The following is a 17,664-nucleotide window of genomic DNA, read 5'->3' on the forward strand; positions in this document are numbered from 1 at the left end:
TAACTATAAACACATTATTCAATTAGATCAATGAAAAATGTGGAAAATGAAAAGGCAAGGGGAAAGGAAGAACAGCAACACTAATGCAACAAATACATTATTTGAGTAATAAAAATGTTATTTGCATAGTTTTATGATTACAGTCATCTAATTTTGATTTAGTATTCCTTTGAATAATGTATCGACGAGACATTGAAAAATGTTAAATGGACAGGTAAATTATTACATGGTCGTAAACAGTTTTTCTTGTCGCAAAGACATTTTTTAACATAATCATATTTTGGTGGTGAATGTCTTTGCGACCTTTAACAAACTCATATGAAAAAAAACAACATTTGCTACATGCGCAAACACTTGACTTGCAAACATTCACTGCTCAGTGAGATATGGGCTGTAGATGAAAGTGTTTCACTTTTCTTCCTCATGCCTTTACAGTTCTCTCTTGTTGTTCTGCCTGTAGTTAATTCTTTGTGTTGGCTCCTGTTTTTGTCTTACGAGAGTCTGCTCTGATTTTCATTCACCTTGCGTCTTTGAAAATACTGCATTTGAATCTGCCTACCTCTGCCGCCACCATTCCAACTGTGACAGTATGACTGGGTCAAAAAGTGACCCATCAGGACGCCCACAGTGTCTGCCCGCTTGCCATCAATCTGTCCCACCCAAATCCAAAATCCAGACCTCAACTTTGTTAATGTAAGATCACAGCTTTCCAGACCTAGCACCGGCTCCATTGCAGCATTTCCATCTCAGTTGGAGTAGGGGAGCGATATAACACATGCAGGACAGCAGCCCTTGAGGACTGGGTTTGATCCCTCTGCACTAGAATATGTTTGCGGTCCTGTCGTGGCTCGGCTGCTACACTTCTCTGGTGAAGCATGCTTTGTGGCCGACAAATGAACCTGTTCCGGGCGAGTGGTTTAATTTGGAGATGCCTCGTTTCACCTCTGTTGTTCTTGAGTCTTGGTTGTCACCTCGGCATCGTGGCACAGATCTGCAGCCTCCATACCTTCGCCCACTTACTCTTTACTCAGTTTTTTTCCCCTTTGACATAAAAGTCCTGCCTTAGTTGCTACAAAAGACTCTGGTCGAGGTAAAGCTTGTTAACGGAAATTAAATTGATTATGAGTGCATAGTTTTCACCCTGTGCGGATTAGAGACAAACTACAACTAAGGAATGACTCAAATCAATTGTTTCAATTCTACAATTAAAACCACATGAGGTAGTAACTCCAGAATTTGTCAATCACGGTGTGTGTATGCTCACTCTAATTTAGGGTCCCAAAAATACACTAGTAGAACATGCATACAACTATTACATTACGCGGAAGCACAAGCTCTAAGATTTTAAATAAATATGTGATTAGCTACAACTATACTTAAAAATGCAACAAGGCATGCTGGGATGTCGAGTGTCAACTTTCCCAAAGCTACCACAAGAACTGACACTCAAATTCCCTGTATGCCAGGTGTTCAGTTTTTGTCTTTGGTCGTCATAGTATTAGTATTAGTTTTGTGTTTATTTTTGTTTGTCTCCCGGGTTGTGTGTGTGTCTTATATATTTATGTGCCGCACTTTAAATTCTTTTGCACTGTGAGTAAAGTTAGTATTCTCTTTAGTTACCTTACACTTGAATTGAAGAATGAATTAACACTCTTGACTGTCCAGCTGAAAATAATGATTAAATGCCAACTCTGTGACACGCACATAAATCACTGCGCATCTCCCTCACTACTATTATTGAGGGCTCCTCCACAAGAGGGAGCAAATTCCGCTGATAAATGCTCCTGTTTATCGGAGGGCAGAAACACATTTCAGTTAAGCAAAAAGCGGCTCAGATAATGGATGGATGGATTAACAGCATTCCATAAAATACAGATTGTATTTTCCTTTTTCTGGCTGTAATGCAGGAGTAAACATTGACTTAGACATAAGCAATATCGTAATGTTTGATAAATAGCCGCACCCGCAATCCCTTTGGTTAATTTTAATGCTACGGCTGTGACGTCACGTCGTTGACTGGGCCTTCGTTGAGTGATCCATTCGAATGGATTGCTAATTGTAGCACATAAAAACAAAAACACAAAGTCAAAAAAAATGGAGCATCAAATTTTATCATGAAGTGGATGAAGTGCTCTTTTATTTTGCTTTATCTCCACCATATGTTGTCCAAAGGACTTTGACAGGCCTCAAATTCACTTTTTTAAAAACAAATTTACACATGCGCTAACGACAATCCAGAATCTTTGTAATTGAGACATCCATTTGTGTTGCATTCCGCTGTGACAGGTTTTTGTAGACCCAAATCCTGAGTGACCAGGTTCTGTCTGTGGCAGACAATAAAGGTTCAGACTCGCCTTCCCATGACGCTACGTCACGGCTCCGCTTCCAGCAGGCCAAGAAGGAGCAAATATGTCTGCGCAGATTAGCTGTTATGGCATCTTGGACAGAAATGTCCCACAAGCTATCTTAAGCCTCCTTTCATACGACCATGTAATGTAACCAAAACACTTTTGGATGCATTTTTTCTTGATAAAGATTTTTTTTTAATTACTACAATTGTTATTTAAATTATTATCCAAACCGCTTAACCCATTGCTGGCTAAAACATGTTGCTAGCTAGTGCTACGTTAGCAATTTCTGAGTTGTGATGACAGGCTTTGTTATGTCGCCTACCTGAATGTGTGCCCTTAAATTTGTGTTGGCAATCTTCGATGTTGACAGGAGCTCCATTTTGGGATTGCACTGTAAACTGTAAACCACTGTTCTGTGACTTAGAACTGGATGATTGAATTATTCAGGTATTTCCATGGGGATTCATGAGATGTTCCGATCATTGCCCTCTCCTCTGCCGTAGTCTTCAGCTGGGTCTCTTCAACCATATTTTCATCCATCGTCTAGGATGGGAAGGTACATGACGCTAAACAGAAGGGATTAATTTTGGGTTGAGAACTGCCTGGGAAAATGTTGCTTCTGTGGATGCTACTGTGTTATGTGGTCACGAAATCCACTTCATTGAAAAGATATTTGAAAACAGAAAACTATGTCATAACCACACAACGTGATAAAAACTGTTGTTTAACGAGTAATGCCATCACATTTGATGCCGCCAGTGCCGAAAACGGGATCGGAGTGTGTGCTGCCTATAGTTGGCCTTGAGATCTTAAATCGTTTTGGATCTATTTATTACTTTTTAGTCACCCTTTTTCATATTCTGCAAAGGCTGTGGTACCTGAACAATGTTTGCTTTGTACGCCATGGAGACTATTGCGGATAGTGATGGACAATGTTTTTATCTCTGTGGCACTAATAGTTGTCACTCATCTGTATTGCTAAGAGAGCTAGAAAAAAGCTCACTACGAAGACTATAAAATACATACACTTCTGTTTTTCATCTGAGAGAAGGTATCACTTAAGCAAAATTAGACACATTTAGTCCAATTATTTGCTAGATAGATAGACGGACTGCTCAGTAGGGAATAATTTTCAGAACTCATTTTGAGATTGAACTGAAGTGCCGTTATGCAATATGTTCCTATCATGCAGCGTCTGCAGTCAAAGGCAGTTCATATTAAAAAAAATACACAATATAAAATGTTTATGCAACTATTTTGGAACACGTATGGACAATTTTATAATAGGACACTGTATGGCTATTAATACTTTAAAGGCTGTGTAACTGATCGTGTATCTATCTAAAACAAGTAGTTGCAGGTACAATTGGGGTGTTTTCAGATTATTCAATTTTCATTCAACTCAAAACATTTCTTGTAAGACAATATTTCCCTCATTGCTGTAAGAAGTCCAAAGATGAAAAGATGAGTGGAAAGTTTCTGTGTGTGTGGGGGGGGGGGGGGGGGGAACCCACTTCTCTGTTCCTCTTTTTGCTGTTCTAAATTTACCACACTGACACCCAAACCAACCACAGCTTGGTAAATATTTCACTGCGTATTCCCTCTCAGACATAAAAGGTTTGAGAGATACCCCTAGAGACAGGAGGCTGTTGCACACTATGGCCGATTACAGTGTTATGGTGCAGAAAATAATTTACTTCACTGTGCCCTAGCTGGTAGTTCAGTGGAAGTAATGAAATTCTCCATTAGTTTGGTCACACTGTTTGTCTGTGACAGCAGAATCCCCGAGGCTTCTGCATGAATATGGCCCACATTCTCCTGAGATACCTAAAAATGAATAGATAAATTAATAAAAAAACACTGTTTTTTCGCTATTTAAAATGCCTGTGTGTCTCACTCTAAGCGCCGCTTGGATTGGGGATATTGAATGTGTTTCTCTCAACCCACAACCTTGTGGTTTGAGGGTTTCTGTGGCTGCATAAAAATATCCTTAAACAAGATATTGAGCCCTCAATCTCCTGATGCCACATAAACATTGTGTAAATTACTCTCCTTCGATGACAACATTATCCATTGAACATCTTTCCTCCAAAAGTATTGAAACAGTGTGGGCGATTCCTTGATTCAAGCTGTGGACCGAATACATTTGGGTTTGACATCAAAAGATTCATATTGTCTTGGTCTTGGCATGGTAATATGCAGAGCTGGGCGCTTGACCCTTTTTTGCCGGTCAGTCCCCCACCCTCCGGCCGCGATCTTTGTACTGTTCCGGCCTCGACCCTCCGGCCTTATTCATAGAAATTGTCAGCGTTGCTTTTTAATATCACCTGCATGCATGTCATCTGTAAATGACTCCTCTTTGCCGAAAGATGAAGATTGGATATACAGTATATCAACACATGGAATCGGTCCGGGTCGGATTTGAAAAAATAAATAATTAATAATCAGATACGTCACATATGGGAATAAAATTTACACTTGACCATCAGAGTGAACGTAGACTTTGTTTTTATGAACTACTGTAAATACAATGTAAATTCAAGTGATTTTGACATTTTGGGTGCAACAGCTTTGTCATTGAATAGGCCAAAGATGTAGACACGCACACATGTATGCACTCGCACACATACGTGAATGCTCACTCTAACACACACGCACACACAAAACCATAGCTACAACCCTCAATAATAGAAATTGCATTCAGAGAAAAGTGTTGCATTACTGGGAATCCATTATAAATCTGCAACAATTCCCACGCCACAAAATGTCCCCATTTTGGGCTCGGTCATGTTTGCATTTTGCATTGCTCTCCAAGTCCTGCGTTAGGTTTCAAGGGAGACATGTAAGTGCATTAGACGTATTCATTATTTGTTATGTGCAAACCTGAATTCCAATTAAGTTGGGTAAAACAGAAATAAAAACAATCCAGAGGCACCTCAAGTTACAAAAACTCCATTGAAAAACAGTGTCCTTCCAAAATAACAATCTTGTTCAGATGTTTTTTTGATATTGTGAAATTTACATTTTCTAATTAGGATTTTTATTTATTCATTTATTTATTTTACACCCCAAAAAAAACAAAGATTTTTTTTCCCCATTGCGAAATTGTGACATCACATTGTCAATTAAAAGAGCGATTGCGCTGTTGGCCAGTTTTATTTGGACAGCACTTTTGGATAAATGCCTACTCATCACTCAGTTTGATGCACATTTATTAATGTTTTTTTTTAACTTTAAGAAACCTCCTCCTGAGTTGCGTCTCCCTCTTTTGAATAGCCTTCATCTGTTCAAAGTAACTTTAATAAAATAAAAATCCAATTAGAGTACAAGAAATGCTCTTCCATAACGTCCAGCAGCTGTTTTTTTTTCACTTTAAGAGACGCGCCCATATAAAAATTACTGTATATACTGTCAAACTTTTTTTGCCACATTAATTTGAAATCTAAGCGGCCTCTGTAAGAATTGTGATTGGAAGCACCGTATGTGTAAACGGAACTTCCTGCTGCACACACAACATATTTCTATCTTCTGCAACAGAGCTGCCATCAGGTTTGATGTGATTTTCTGGTGTTTGTGCAGTGTTCTTTTCGCCGATTGGCTTTCATAGACAAGGGATGGACTGTGCCCACGTTGGTCAGCTTGAAATACCGACGGGAGCTTTGTCATGGACTGACGATGGCCACCTTGATTATCGCAATGAGTTAAATAGCATCAATAGAATGTTGGTTAAATAGCGCTTTACTGTTTAAACTTTTGTAAAGACTCCTCATCTTAGTGAAGTAGTTCTAGTTTATCAGTGATCCTAGGACCTGAGTTGTCTGGGGCTTTATGCTCCTGGTAGGATGACCCTTGGCAAACAGGTCCTAGGTGAGGGACTAGACAAAGCATCGCTCCGAGCTCCCTATGAGCAAAAATTATGAACTGTTTTCCCTCGCCCCGATATCAGTAAACGGGGCTCCAGCAAGCTTTGTCTGTTAAACCAGAGCACAAACCGCACAAAACGTAAACATAAATGAAGCTAAATAAACTGCTTTGATTCTTAATACGCCTGAAGGTTGAATGAAAAATGTTGAGGGCATGCTGCCAAAACAGTGAGCTGCAATATACACAGTCGAAGCATTTTGTGAACATTGCAGCTATTTTTACAAGCTTTTTCAGCTTTCTCGCACCAATTTCTTTCACACTCCTTCAGCTGCTATTCAAAAGCAACGAGCTGATTACATGATTGGCAGCTCCCTCTTTAGCAGCTGCATTCCACCGACGTCATAGAATAACAGCGCAAAAAAAGCAAATATATTATTATGTAATTGCATTGAATTTTAATAAATAATGACCTCACAGTGTGGAGGTCGTGGGTTCGATTCCGGCTCCAGCCTAACGGTGTGGAGTTTGCATGTTCTCCCTGTGCCTGCTTGGGTTTCCTCCCACATTCCAAAAACATGCATGGTAGGTTGACACTCTAAATTGTCCCTAGGTGTATTTGTGAGCGGGAACCAGTTCTGTGTGTACCCCGCTTACTGTCTAAAGTCGTTGGGGATAGGCTCCAGCAGGCCCGCGACCCTCGTGAGGAGAAGCAGCTCAGATAATGGATGGATGAAGCAGAATCAGAATCAGAATCAGAATGTCCTTTATTGTCATTGTACTCAGTGTGCAACGTGATTAGAGAGCTCCCCGCTCGAGTTCAATACAACAATAATTTAATGAAATATATAGATCAATTAAAGATTAAATAATTAAATAGAAAATAAATACGAAATTGGTTCTGCAAGGTAAGGGTAGGTGTGTGTGAGAGTGAGAGTTCAGCACGGAGATGGCACTCGGGAAGAAACTGTTTTTCAGTCTGAAGGGTACAGAACACTTTGACCTTTATAATGAAGAAATTAATGTAGTAAATTAGATCCCAAGAAGCCGAATGAACTAGCGGAAAAAGGCAAGAGAGCATTTCTCTCCCCCAAGATGACATGCAAAAATAGAGATAATTACTCAACACCAGAATCACTGCCTGTACCTTTTACAAGCCATGTATTGTTGCCATGTTAATCTCTTGTATGTTCTTAAACGGCAAAAGTTAAGTTTCACTAAAGTGAAAAAAGATATAATATATATATAAATAGAATAATAGTGCTGTCAAGCGATTACATTTTTTAAACTAATTGCAAAAATTCCCTAATTAATTCCGATTAATCACATTTATCAACTACTTTGATTTGTGAACCTTGTAACAGATATTTACTTGAATAATTTCTTGTATATATGTAAAATCACCAAATATTAACTCTATTTTGATGCAAAAACTGTTCTAATCGCTTTCTTTGATCCTTGAATATGATCCAATCAGTTATCTTAACAGTCATTCTCATTCAAACAATTCTCAAACGCATACCTTTAGTTCTGTTGACAAGCACTACAATCCAGCATTGTTGGTTTGCAAGGCCCAGTGGTAACTTGAGCACGGTGCTTTGTTCTGAGATGTGCTAAAGATGTACAGCTAAGATGGTACAGTATTTGAATTTGGCTTTGCAAGATATGAAATTCATTTTTGAAGTAAATAAAGAGGCGGCAATAACACAAACGGAGAGAATAGAGGGGAAGTCAAACCGTCAACCAAATTTGGATTATGGAGGATATTAATATTGTTAAGTTTAACTTTTGTCTTGATTTGGTCATGTATGTTTGAAATAAAAAGTTCAATAAATCAAATCAAACTTCAGGGTATATCGTTTTCTAATGTGGTCACATTCCAAATTTTGTCTTCTGAAGTTTGAAATCCACTGCATTGATTTTGCAGTCTCTGCTCTGTATTAACTACTACATTTCTAGCCTCTAAAGTGGAGTCCAAAACATGGGGTACACTGCCTTTGTACCCATAAGGTCGCAGCCAATATGTAATGCTGTTTTTTGTATCCCTCTCACAGGTACCTGGGGATTACACGGCCCCTAACGTACCCAGCGCGACAAAATGGTCAGTTGATGGCCAAGATGATCTTGGGCGTGTGGTTGGTGTCAGCATCCATCACTCTGCCTCCCTTCTGTGGCTGGGCCAAAAACGTCCACACAGCCGGCGTGTGCCTCATCAGCCAAGACTTTGGCTACACCATCTACTCCACAGCCGTAGCCTTCTACATCCCTATGCTGGTAATGCTGTTCATGTATTACAAAATCTTCCGGGCAGCCCGCAAAAGTGGTGCCAAACACCGCTTCACTGACTTTTCTCGCCGAGAGCGCCTGGAAACAGTGACTAATGAGGCGCTACGAATGCAAGGCCTAAAGCCTCCTGGTGTGGCAGAGGAGTGCGTCGCCCTGTCCCGACTGCTGAACCGTGAAAGGAGAAACATCTCCATTTTCAAACGAGAGCAGAAAGCCGCCACGACACTGGGGGTTATTGTGGGGGTCTTCACTGTGTGTTGGCTGCCATTCTTCATCCTGTCCACTGCAAGGCCCTTTATCTGTGGCGTGGTGTGCAGCTGTGTGCCCATCTGGCTGGAGCGCACACTGCTCTGGTTAGGTTACGCCAACTCCTTAATGAACCCCTTCATCTATGCCTTTTTCAATCGAGACCTACGCTCCACTTATCGTGACCTTCTCCGCTGCCGATATAGAAACATCAACCGACGTCTGTCAGCGGTGGGCGTGCACGAAGCCCTCAAGGTTTAAACAACTTTTGCAGCTGACAGTGACTCACAGAGTGAGACGTGGTGACCCTGCACTTGTACTAGTGTAACTCATGGATTATGGCGTGTATGCAGCTAGACTGTAGATAAAACACATTCTGACAGAATGTGAGTCACTGTTGGTTGGTAGCTCTCTGGTCCCACTGCAAAGGCAGATAGACAGTGTTATCATTTCTGTCTGTGTGTGGGTGTGTGTGTGTGTGTGTGTGAGAGAGAGACTCAGTTATGCTATTTTTGGAAAGAAAATCATAGAGTGAACTTTGTGAAATATTCAAATCGACACTGCTTTTGTGCATTTATTGTTGGGTGACAAGCTGTGTTACACAATCAATCATCTTGTGCTCTTCAAAGATAATGGAGCCTAATCAATTTCTGTATACTCCAAAAATTATCTTCAATAAGGAACCTTGGTCGAGCACAAGGCGTATTAAGTTCTTCAGTTGTGTATTTTCCTGTGCACTCAAGTATCACTCACATCGCTTATCTTAGAAGTCATTGTTTCAAAGGGGTTGTATCACTGAATAAATGAGGGGGAAAAACAAGATCAATGTTTCACAATAGTTTAAAGTGTGGTGATGAAAGATGATATGGATTATGAAATTGTCTATGGTTTGTTTGCTGAAAGCTCTGTCCCATGTGCTACTTTTAGATTTGAAATAGTCAAATGTCACCATAAGTGTTCCATGTTTCACACACTCCAATTCTGTCTGACTTGAGTTTCTCCACGGCTGTTATTTTTCACACCACAGTTGTCTTGCTGACCTTGATAAAACATAAAGTAAACTTTTCACTTTAAGAGACAATATGATCCGGAGACTGCTCCACTGGTGGTCAACCGTGTCCTTTATCTTGTGCTTGAGATGAACCGTCACCAGAAAACACTCCCAGGACAAGGCTTTGGTAAATTCGGTACAAACATTTTTCACACGCCAACAGTATGTGCTGATTCTACCTCGACTTTTGACAATACTGTACATTACCTCCAGGCTGATGTGACTCAAAATTCCTTTTGTAATCACCAGCTCTTTTTCAATCATCTAAAGTGGATCTCCAACTGCTCTGTAATTGCCCACTTTCAACATTTTGACAGTGTCTTCAGTGGCAACACATCTACAATATTAACTTTGTAAATAAAGAAAACCCTGGTTATCATGTCACTGTGGTCTCCTGGCCAATCCTCATGTTTTACTAATTGAGTTAGCCGAGACACTATGCACATATACAAACTGCGGCCAAACCTCTGTTGTTATTCCCATACCGGCTTGTCTTTTTCTTCAGCAAGACTCCCTTCATACAAAGTTAATCACTCTTCAAGATGAGACTGATGAGTCAATGCAGACGAAGGCACACCGAAAGGCTTGCTTGAAGCCTTTACAGAAGTGTTGGACAATGTTTACCCAATCCATGAATTCAAACTAATATTTTTGTTGGCCAACAACTCTACATTTTATTCTTAGGCGAGTGGGTGATATCTGTCTTATAGTTTCTTGTTGAAACTCTTTTGCAGTACATACACAGAGGAAGTGGTGTGATAGAGTATGTGTTGTCGTTTGAGAAGTGAGCAATCCCTCGAGCAGGGGGGATTGATGGCTGCATACAAAAAAAAATAGGACGCAAGGGCAAGTTAGATTATTTTTTCCCCTTTACATCATCAAACACAGTAAAACCAATCAATCAAACAAGCAGTTCTACATTAATATAATGTCGTTATTTTGAAAAACTGCAACATCAAAGCCAATAGAATAGATCCGTCCATCCACTGAGCACCACATTCCGAACCAAAGCAAGAGCAATCTGTGGTAAGATGTCCAAATTTGAGGATCGTAGAGTTCCCTCCGAAAGTATTGGAATGGCACGGTAAATTCCTTTGTTTTTGTTGTATTCATCCATCCATTATCTGTACCGCTTCTCCTCACTTGAGTCGCGGGGGGTGCTGGAGCCTATCCCAGCTCGCTTTGGGCAGTAGGCAGGGGACACCCTGAACTGGTTGCCAGCCAATCGCAGGGCACACAGAGACAAACAACCATCCGCGCTCACACTCATAGCTAGTGTTCAATCAACCTGCCATGCAGGTTTTTGGAATGTGGGAGGAAACCGGCGTACTCGGAGGAAACCCACGCAGGCACGGGGAGAACATGCAAACTCCACACAAGAAGGCCGGAGCTGGAATCGATCCCACGACCTCTGCACTGTGAGGCCATCGTGCTCAAAAGATTAAGATCAGTCAAAAATTCAGAATTCCACATTTTAATTAATAGTATTTACATCTAGATTTGTTAAACAACTCAGGCCAGAGCACTTTTTTGTTTGAGGCCAACCACTTTTCAAGTGGGCAAAAATATTAAAATAGAAATGATTAAATTAAGTAAAAGTGAGCAAAAGTATTAGTACAGACATTATTAAATTAACTAAAAATGAATAAGAAAGATAGCAATTTGTCCATCATTTGTCATTCACCAGCAAACGGTCCGCCAATCTGTCGTCATCAATTCGTCATATTTTCTGACCGGTCTTGTCCGTCAGTCGCCAGTCTGTCACTCACACTATTTTAATTGCGCTTCCGTCATAGATTACTGTTCGTCATCTCTACTTTGTGACTGTCAGTTGTTTTTTTTTTTAACTGAAGGACCAAAAATAGTGTTTGTATTTTATTGTTCAGTGTGAGGCTTATGAAACAATACAAAAAAACAAGCACTAAAACTTCACATCTTTTTTTTAAGCCAATTTGCAATGGGAAAAACCTTCCACTGCCACCATTTTTTTCATAAGTTAATATTGTATTATTATAGACTTTATGCTTTTTTTATTTGTTAATTTCCATCCAAGTTTTAAAGTCAACCGCATATTTTGTCTTTGTGTATTTTCTGTACATGCAACCCGCGCATGCAGGAACCGCAACTAGTACAATTAATAGCACCAGAGCTCCCATCGACTGGAAGACCGAGCCCAAGTTTTTACTTTACTGCAACTTTACCGATGTTTTAATACAATTTTAAACAGCGAAATTGCCAAAACAACAACCCGTTCCGCCATGCTCGATGGTGCACGGGGTGTAAATTGATAACGTCACATGCACTGTCCAAATTCTGCAATCTTTGTACGCTTGTAACCTTTGCTTTCACACTTTACGTGCACTTCTACTACAAGTGCACTACAATGAGGGCTGTAGTGTGTTTAGCGTGGGTATTGCGCTTGGGCCTGTAAAACGCTGGGCTAGAGAGATGAACACATAAATGTGTAAATGGGCATTATTCTTCTTATCATGCATGTTTTGGGATTGTCAGAGAAAATTAGAGCGATTACCCGGAGGAAACCCACGCAGCTCAGGGGGTACATGTAAACTCCACACAGGGCGGTCAGAGCCTGGATTTGAACTCACGGCCACAGAACTGTGGGGCAGATGTGTTAACCTGTCGCCCACCGTGCCACCCCTGAATGTAATAAGTAAGTAAAACTAGATAATTTCCCACAGCACCCTCATTGGAAATCACTGCGATAGTGTGAAGGTGTCCTTGAGCTTGTAATAAATGCCTAAATGTAATAAATATAGTGATACATATTCTAAAGTTGTGTTTTGGGTAACCCACTCTTGTGGCTTATAAATTAGTATAGCTGTCAATTTCACAGTGAGGAGCCTTCCTATCTCAGTGAACGTTTATCCAAACCCTGTCAGAGTTTTTATGGGCAGTACATAAAAGATGTTTAGTGGCCTAATGTTTGACTCTTCTCAGCAGACGGACAAAAAGAAAATATTTGAAAGTGGGGACTTGTCCTTTTCCAGCATGTTGACATTTTGCTTGGGCATATGAAATAGCAGGCTGCCTCAGTGCACCTTGTCCAATCTCCAAGAATCCTTGTCACCAAGCATTACACTTGGGGGGAATGAGCACCGTCACATTTCACTTGCACTGAATGTGGTTTGCATCCTGAGCCAGCTTTCCGTGTGTCACTGCGCTGAGCAGGCGATGAAGATGGGAAAATGCGCATGTGGTGATGTATATTCAGTGTTGGAGAGGAGAATCAGATGAGTCTTGCACTCGCTGGATGCCACCCAGAGGCTTTGCTTACAGTGCTGACAATGGAATGCTGACACTCACGTCGCTATTTTTAATGTGCTCCTATAATTAAGTGAGGATGCTTTGATTAATTTTGGGGGAATGTGCCTTTGGACAATTTGTGGGGTCGATCCCAGTCCAAATTATATTAGACAGCAATGTTATCTCTATTAGTTGAATATTTTGCTCTGGGAGTACATCACCTCGGCCTCAATAAAGACACGGGGCAAGATAAGAAGCAATTACATGTAGACTGTTGTGACAAGTATGCATGAAGGGTAATATGTCAAGATTTTCATTTAAATAAATCCATAGTACTTATTCATATTCTTCTGGAATATTTTATTATGGCAAAGACGCTACCAAATACTTTATGTAACTACATAGTGTAAGTGTCTAGACAGAAAAATGGGTTCATCATTTTATTTTCATGTTCAGATTACTGTAATGGTGTATTTCAAGGCAGAATGGCAACTGCACCTGATCCAAAATGCTGCCATTAGTGTCCTTACAAAAACCAAGAAACTGGACCACGTCACCCCTGTCCTCAGGCTCTCACTTCATTTAAGTCAGGTCTGAATAAAAGAATTTTAACTACAGCTATCTCATGAACGATCCTTGATTCTCTTGTTTTTTTTACTCGTTTTTTTTTAAAAATGTTTTGTTCGAAATGCTGGATTTTTCAGTGTGCATGTGTGAGTGGGCATGCAAGTTTGTGTGTCCAGATAGCAAACAGGTGTAACCTGCTGATTCGCTGGTGCAGATGATTGCTACCGTGGGATTGGTCAGAGAAGGAACGCAAGCTTTTTTTAAATCATCAAGTGTTGGCAGCCTCTCTTTTTCTCTCTCTCACTCTCGCCGAGCCTTCCATCTTCCAAACTGCTCAGATGCTGTTGTGAGTGCCTAGAACCATGTTAGGATCGTGTAAGCACTATCCGTCTGTACCCTGGTAGAAGGGAGAAGGCATTTTCTTTATTATTTTCTCATGTTTATTAGTTAGGAGGTAGGTTAGGAGTTTGTTTTTGATTTGTTTTATTTTGTAGACAGAACATAGGGTTGTTAGACGAGTTTTGTTCCTTGTGTTGGCATAATTCTCCCTCCGATGTCAAAATAAACTGTGAAAATCATTTTTCGTGCACTCTGGCCATTTGCGAGAAGGAGGACGGAGGGGGCGCATTTCATGGGTTTATATTTATAAACTTGCCTTCCCTTGCCTTGCCCGAAAAATGAGTCACACCACACTTACCTAAACCAGTACAATAAGATACAAGGTCAATAGCAAAAAAAAGAAAATGGTGCTTGCATCTTAGTGCAGAGAACTTGATTCAAGGTGTGATGATGATGAAGACAGAATTGAGTTTAACAAAGAAGTCCTCTTTCATTTCTGAGTCAGCATTGCAAGACCCACCGCACGCACGCACAAAGCACCAGAGAGTCATTCAAACTTCAAAATACACCAAACATTTTCAGAACAATATGACACTGATTACTCCACCAAAGTGGCGCAAACAAACAAACACATTTCTAGAAATCAAACAGGCTGTTCTCCACCTTTGGCTTAATTGGTAAGACTGACAGCTCCCTCATTTTTTCCCGTCAATATAAGACATATTGTATTTATCTGATCGACATTTTTTGAAGTTGATGCCTGCTCAATCACTAATGGATGCCCCTTCTACAAGCCCATGGAGCCACTATCACTATATTGCGGGCATGCAGCTCAAACATTTCTTCGACAGGAGTTTTTTTTTAGAAGTCGATGCCCCTTATACAACAGCAGTACGCACGTTCACCATGACAATTATCTACTATTGATTGCCGAGATACATTTTTGTCGACTGGGGTGCATGCCCATTTGCTGTTGGCCCACACCCCTGTCTTATGGTTTCAACAATAATCAATCAAACCAAACTAAATCTTCCTCTCAAAGTCACCTTTTTTTTTTGCTCTTTTTTTTTTTAAATGGTCAAATAATTTCCCCACATCACAATGTTTATTTATTTGTTTTTAATTCTAGGGGGCAACACATTATTGAAAAAGAAGTCAGCACTACTTTATGATGTAACACCTGAACATATTCTATTAGAGCAGGGGTGGGCAAACTTTTTGATTGGCGGGCCACAATGGGTTCTAAAATTTGACAGAGGGGCCGGACCAGTAGGAGATGGATGGAGTGTTTTGGTAACCTCACCTCATTAGAGAAAAAAAAATAAATTTAATTTTAAATGAAAGTCAACAAAAACATTACAACAATACATATGTCTATGAAAAACCACAGTATTAAGAAAATCACACATGAACAAGGTTTATTAATTAAATTTTTTTCAAGTTTCGCGGGCCGGATTAAAACGTCTAATGGGCCTCATGTAGCCCCCGGGCCGTAGTTGGCCCACGCCTGTATTAGAGACAGGTGAAAATGTTTCTGTTCTGCTTTAAAATGTCTCCTGACGCCTGTTTCCTTTTATCATTTCATGTACAATGAATTGTCAAACTGATTGTTTCACTTGTCAGCAGACAGAAAAGTAGAAGCTGGATTGTTGGAACACTTGTTTTTTTTCTTTTTGTTGGTCACTTCAAGCCCACACAGACTCTCTGCAGCAGCTCATGTTCCAAGCACACAATTTTCTCATCTAAAAACCTCTACGGTTGCCTGCATTGTTAAACTTAACTTGCAAAATCATGTGCGCAATACTGTAGAATATCATGTTCTTCACGGATAAAGAAATTGTTTTATCACACTTTTATTTTTCCAATACATACAGTTAGATATCACTTACAAGATGGTTGGCGTGAACGCAGTTTGGTTCAGTACATCTTGATGGAGTTAAAATTTCCATCCTGGATTTGTAGGCGGAACACTGATAGCTGCTCAAGCTCTGTAAATAAAGTGACACAGTAGCCGTAGGACAGAGTGTAACCCGCCAGTAAATTCAACAAAGACCAAGATGGAGAAGAAAAATACTGTGCAGGGTTGAGTGTGCAGACATAAGCTGTAAACCAGAAACACAAACATCTGTAAATCATGCAGTAATCCACAGCCTTACTGAAAAAATGCAGTGCTGCTTTGACTAAGATAGACAAAGACGTCTTAGATAAAGAAATGTGCTTATCTTATTCTTATCTTACAGCAAAAAACACAAATTCAAAGAAATTTGCAGTAACTTTGGTAGAGACTTTTTGCTCATTTGCATTGGACACACTTTTTGGGTGTGTCTATCGTATGCGACAGGAAGTCGGGAAAAATAAACTTTTTTTCATTAAAATGTTTTTAACGTGTCAGACTAGCAAGAATCTGAGGGGATCCATTTCAGTACGACTATTTTTCTGAATAAAGTCGAAGGGCCGAGGCCGGAACGGAACCGAGTTAGCAGCAAAATAGGGTCAAGTGCCCAACTTTGTAACTCTCTCTCCCCCCCCTCACTCAAACTTTCAGTTAAAGGGCCAGTACATGCAACAGCATTCTGCTTTACGTGCAAATGGTTGAATTCGATACGCGCAGTACTTGACCCTGGACCTGAATGCAATGCCCATCTTTGTATAAAAATATAGTACACAGTTTATCACAAAGTATATTTAAAAAGCATATTTAATATTGGATTAATTTTAAAGGAATCACGTTACTTTAAAAATACGGTACTTGGATTATGTTACAAACTACATTCCCAACAAGTTACTAGCTGTAACCCTTCCAACCCGTTTAGCCCAAACCACTTACTGCAGGGATGGCCTATCGGAAATTCATTTGCAGAGACATTATCTGTAAAGTGCCAACTCAAATAATGTATTTTCCTTCCTTTTTTCTCAAGGCAGTGTTCTGTAATTAGCTTTTACTGGAAGGTGTCGGCATGCTGCATGCTATTTAAGGTTGCCAACATCAAAGGAGTTGCACATGAGGCCATAAGGCCTCTGCACTTCAAAGTGAACATAAATTCTTTCCTACTCATATGTTATTTACTTCGGTGCCATGTATTGTGTATGTAAGAAGCCAACACATCAGGGATGTGTGGTCAAGATAGACAGTGGAAGCCAAAGCCTCAATGTACCCCACCACACCCACCTTTGCATGTGAAAAGTAAAAAACAAAAACTACCAAAACAAAGTAATAATATTACATTCAATTATTACTCTGTTTGGGCTTTACATAAATTTTTTTTCAGTTCAGTGGGGGTTTTTTTTGGGGGGGGGCAATAAATTCATCAAAACTAGTCAAATTCTTTACTGAGTTTGACATGTTTTAGTTTGTTAAAAACAAACTTGCCCTTATAATACTAGATTTGTCTAATTATATAATTGGGACTTTCTTAACATAATAAATATGTTAGGGTTACTCCAAGACCAAATGTTATTAAAAAAAGAGCGATCAAACTTTACACTTTACTCCTTTGCCAAGTCGAACATTTGGTCTTTTACTTTAAAAGAATATTGGAACATCCCCATTGAAATAAAAATTAATTTGTGTTCTGCGCATGCTCTATCCACAACGTTTTTTTTTCAAGTACAGAAACTACTTGTATGGTGCGTAAATTACTAAAAATACACATGACAAAACTCAGATGCAGCATAGCAGCAGCCTTTTGGCGCCAGGAG

At 39.9% G+C, this 17,664-nt stretch overlaps 1 protein-coding gene across 2 annotated transcripts in view; it reads left to right on the forward strand.

Moving 5' to 3' along the window:
• The window catches only part of htr7c (5-hydroxytryptamine (serotonin) receptor 7c), a 33,254-nt gene extending 23,075 nt beyond the window's left edge, over positions 1 to 10,179 (forward strand). For both annotated transcript variants that reach the window (XM_088306419.1, XM_088306427.1), the window contains one exon: positions 8,267 to 10,179. In XM_088306419.1, coding sequence (XP_088162545.1) covers positions 8,267 to 9,005 — 739 coding nt within the window. In that variant the 3' untranslated portion in view covers positions 9,006 to 10,179. The remainder of the gene's footprint in view (positions 1 to 8,266) is intronic.
• Positions 10,180 to 17,664: the final 7,485 nt, after the last annotated feature.

The sequence above is a fragment of the Idiotropiscis lumnitzeri genome, chromosome 1, assembly GCF_059441095.1.
Source record: "Idiotropiscis lumnitzeri isolate Australia: NSW breed Sydney's pygmy pipehorse chromosome 1, RoL_Ilum_1.0, whole genome shotgun sequence".
Lineage (NCBI taxonomy): Eukaryota > Metazoa > Chordata > Actinopteri > Syngnathiformes > Syngnathidae > Idiotropiscis > Idiotropiscis lumnitzeri.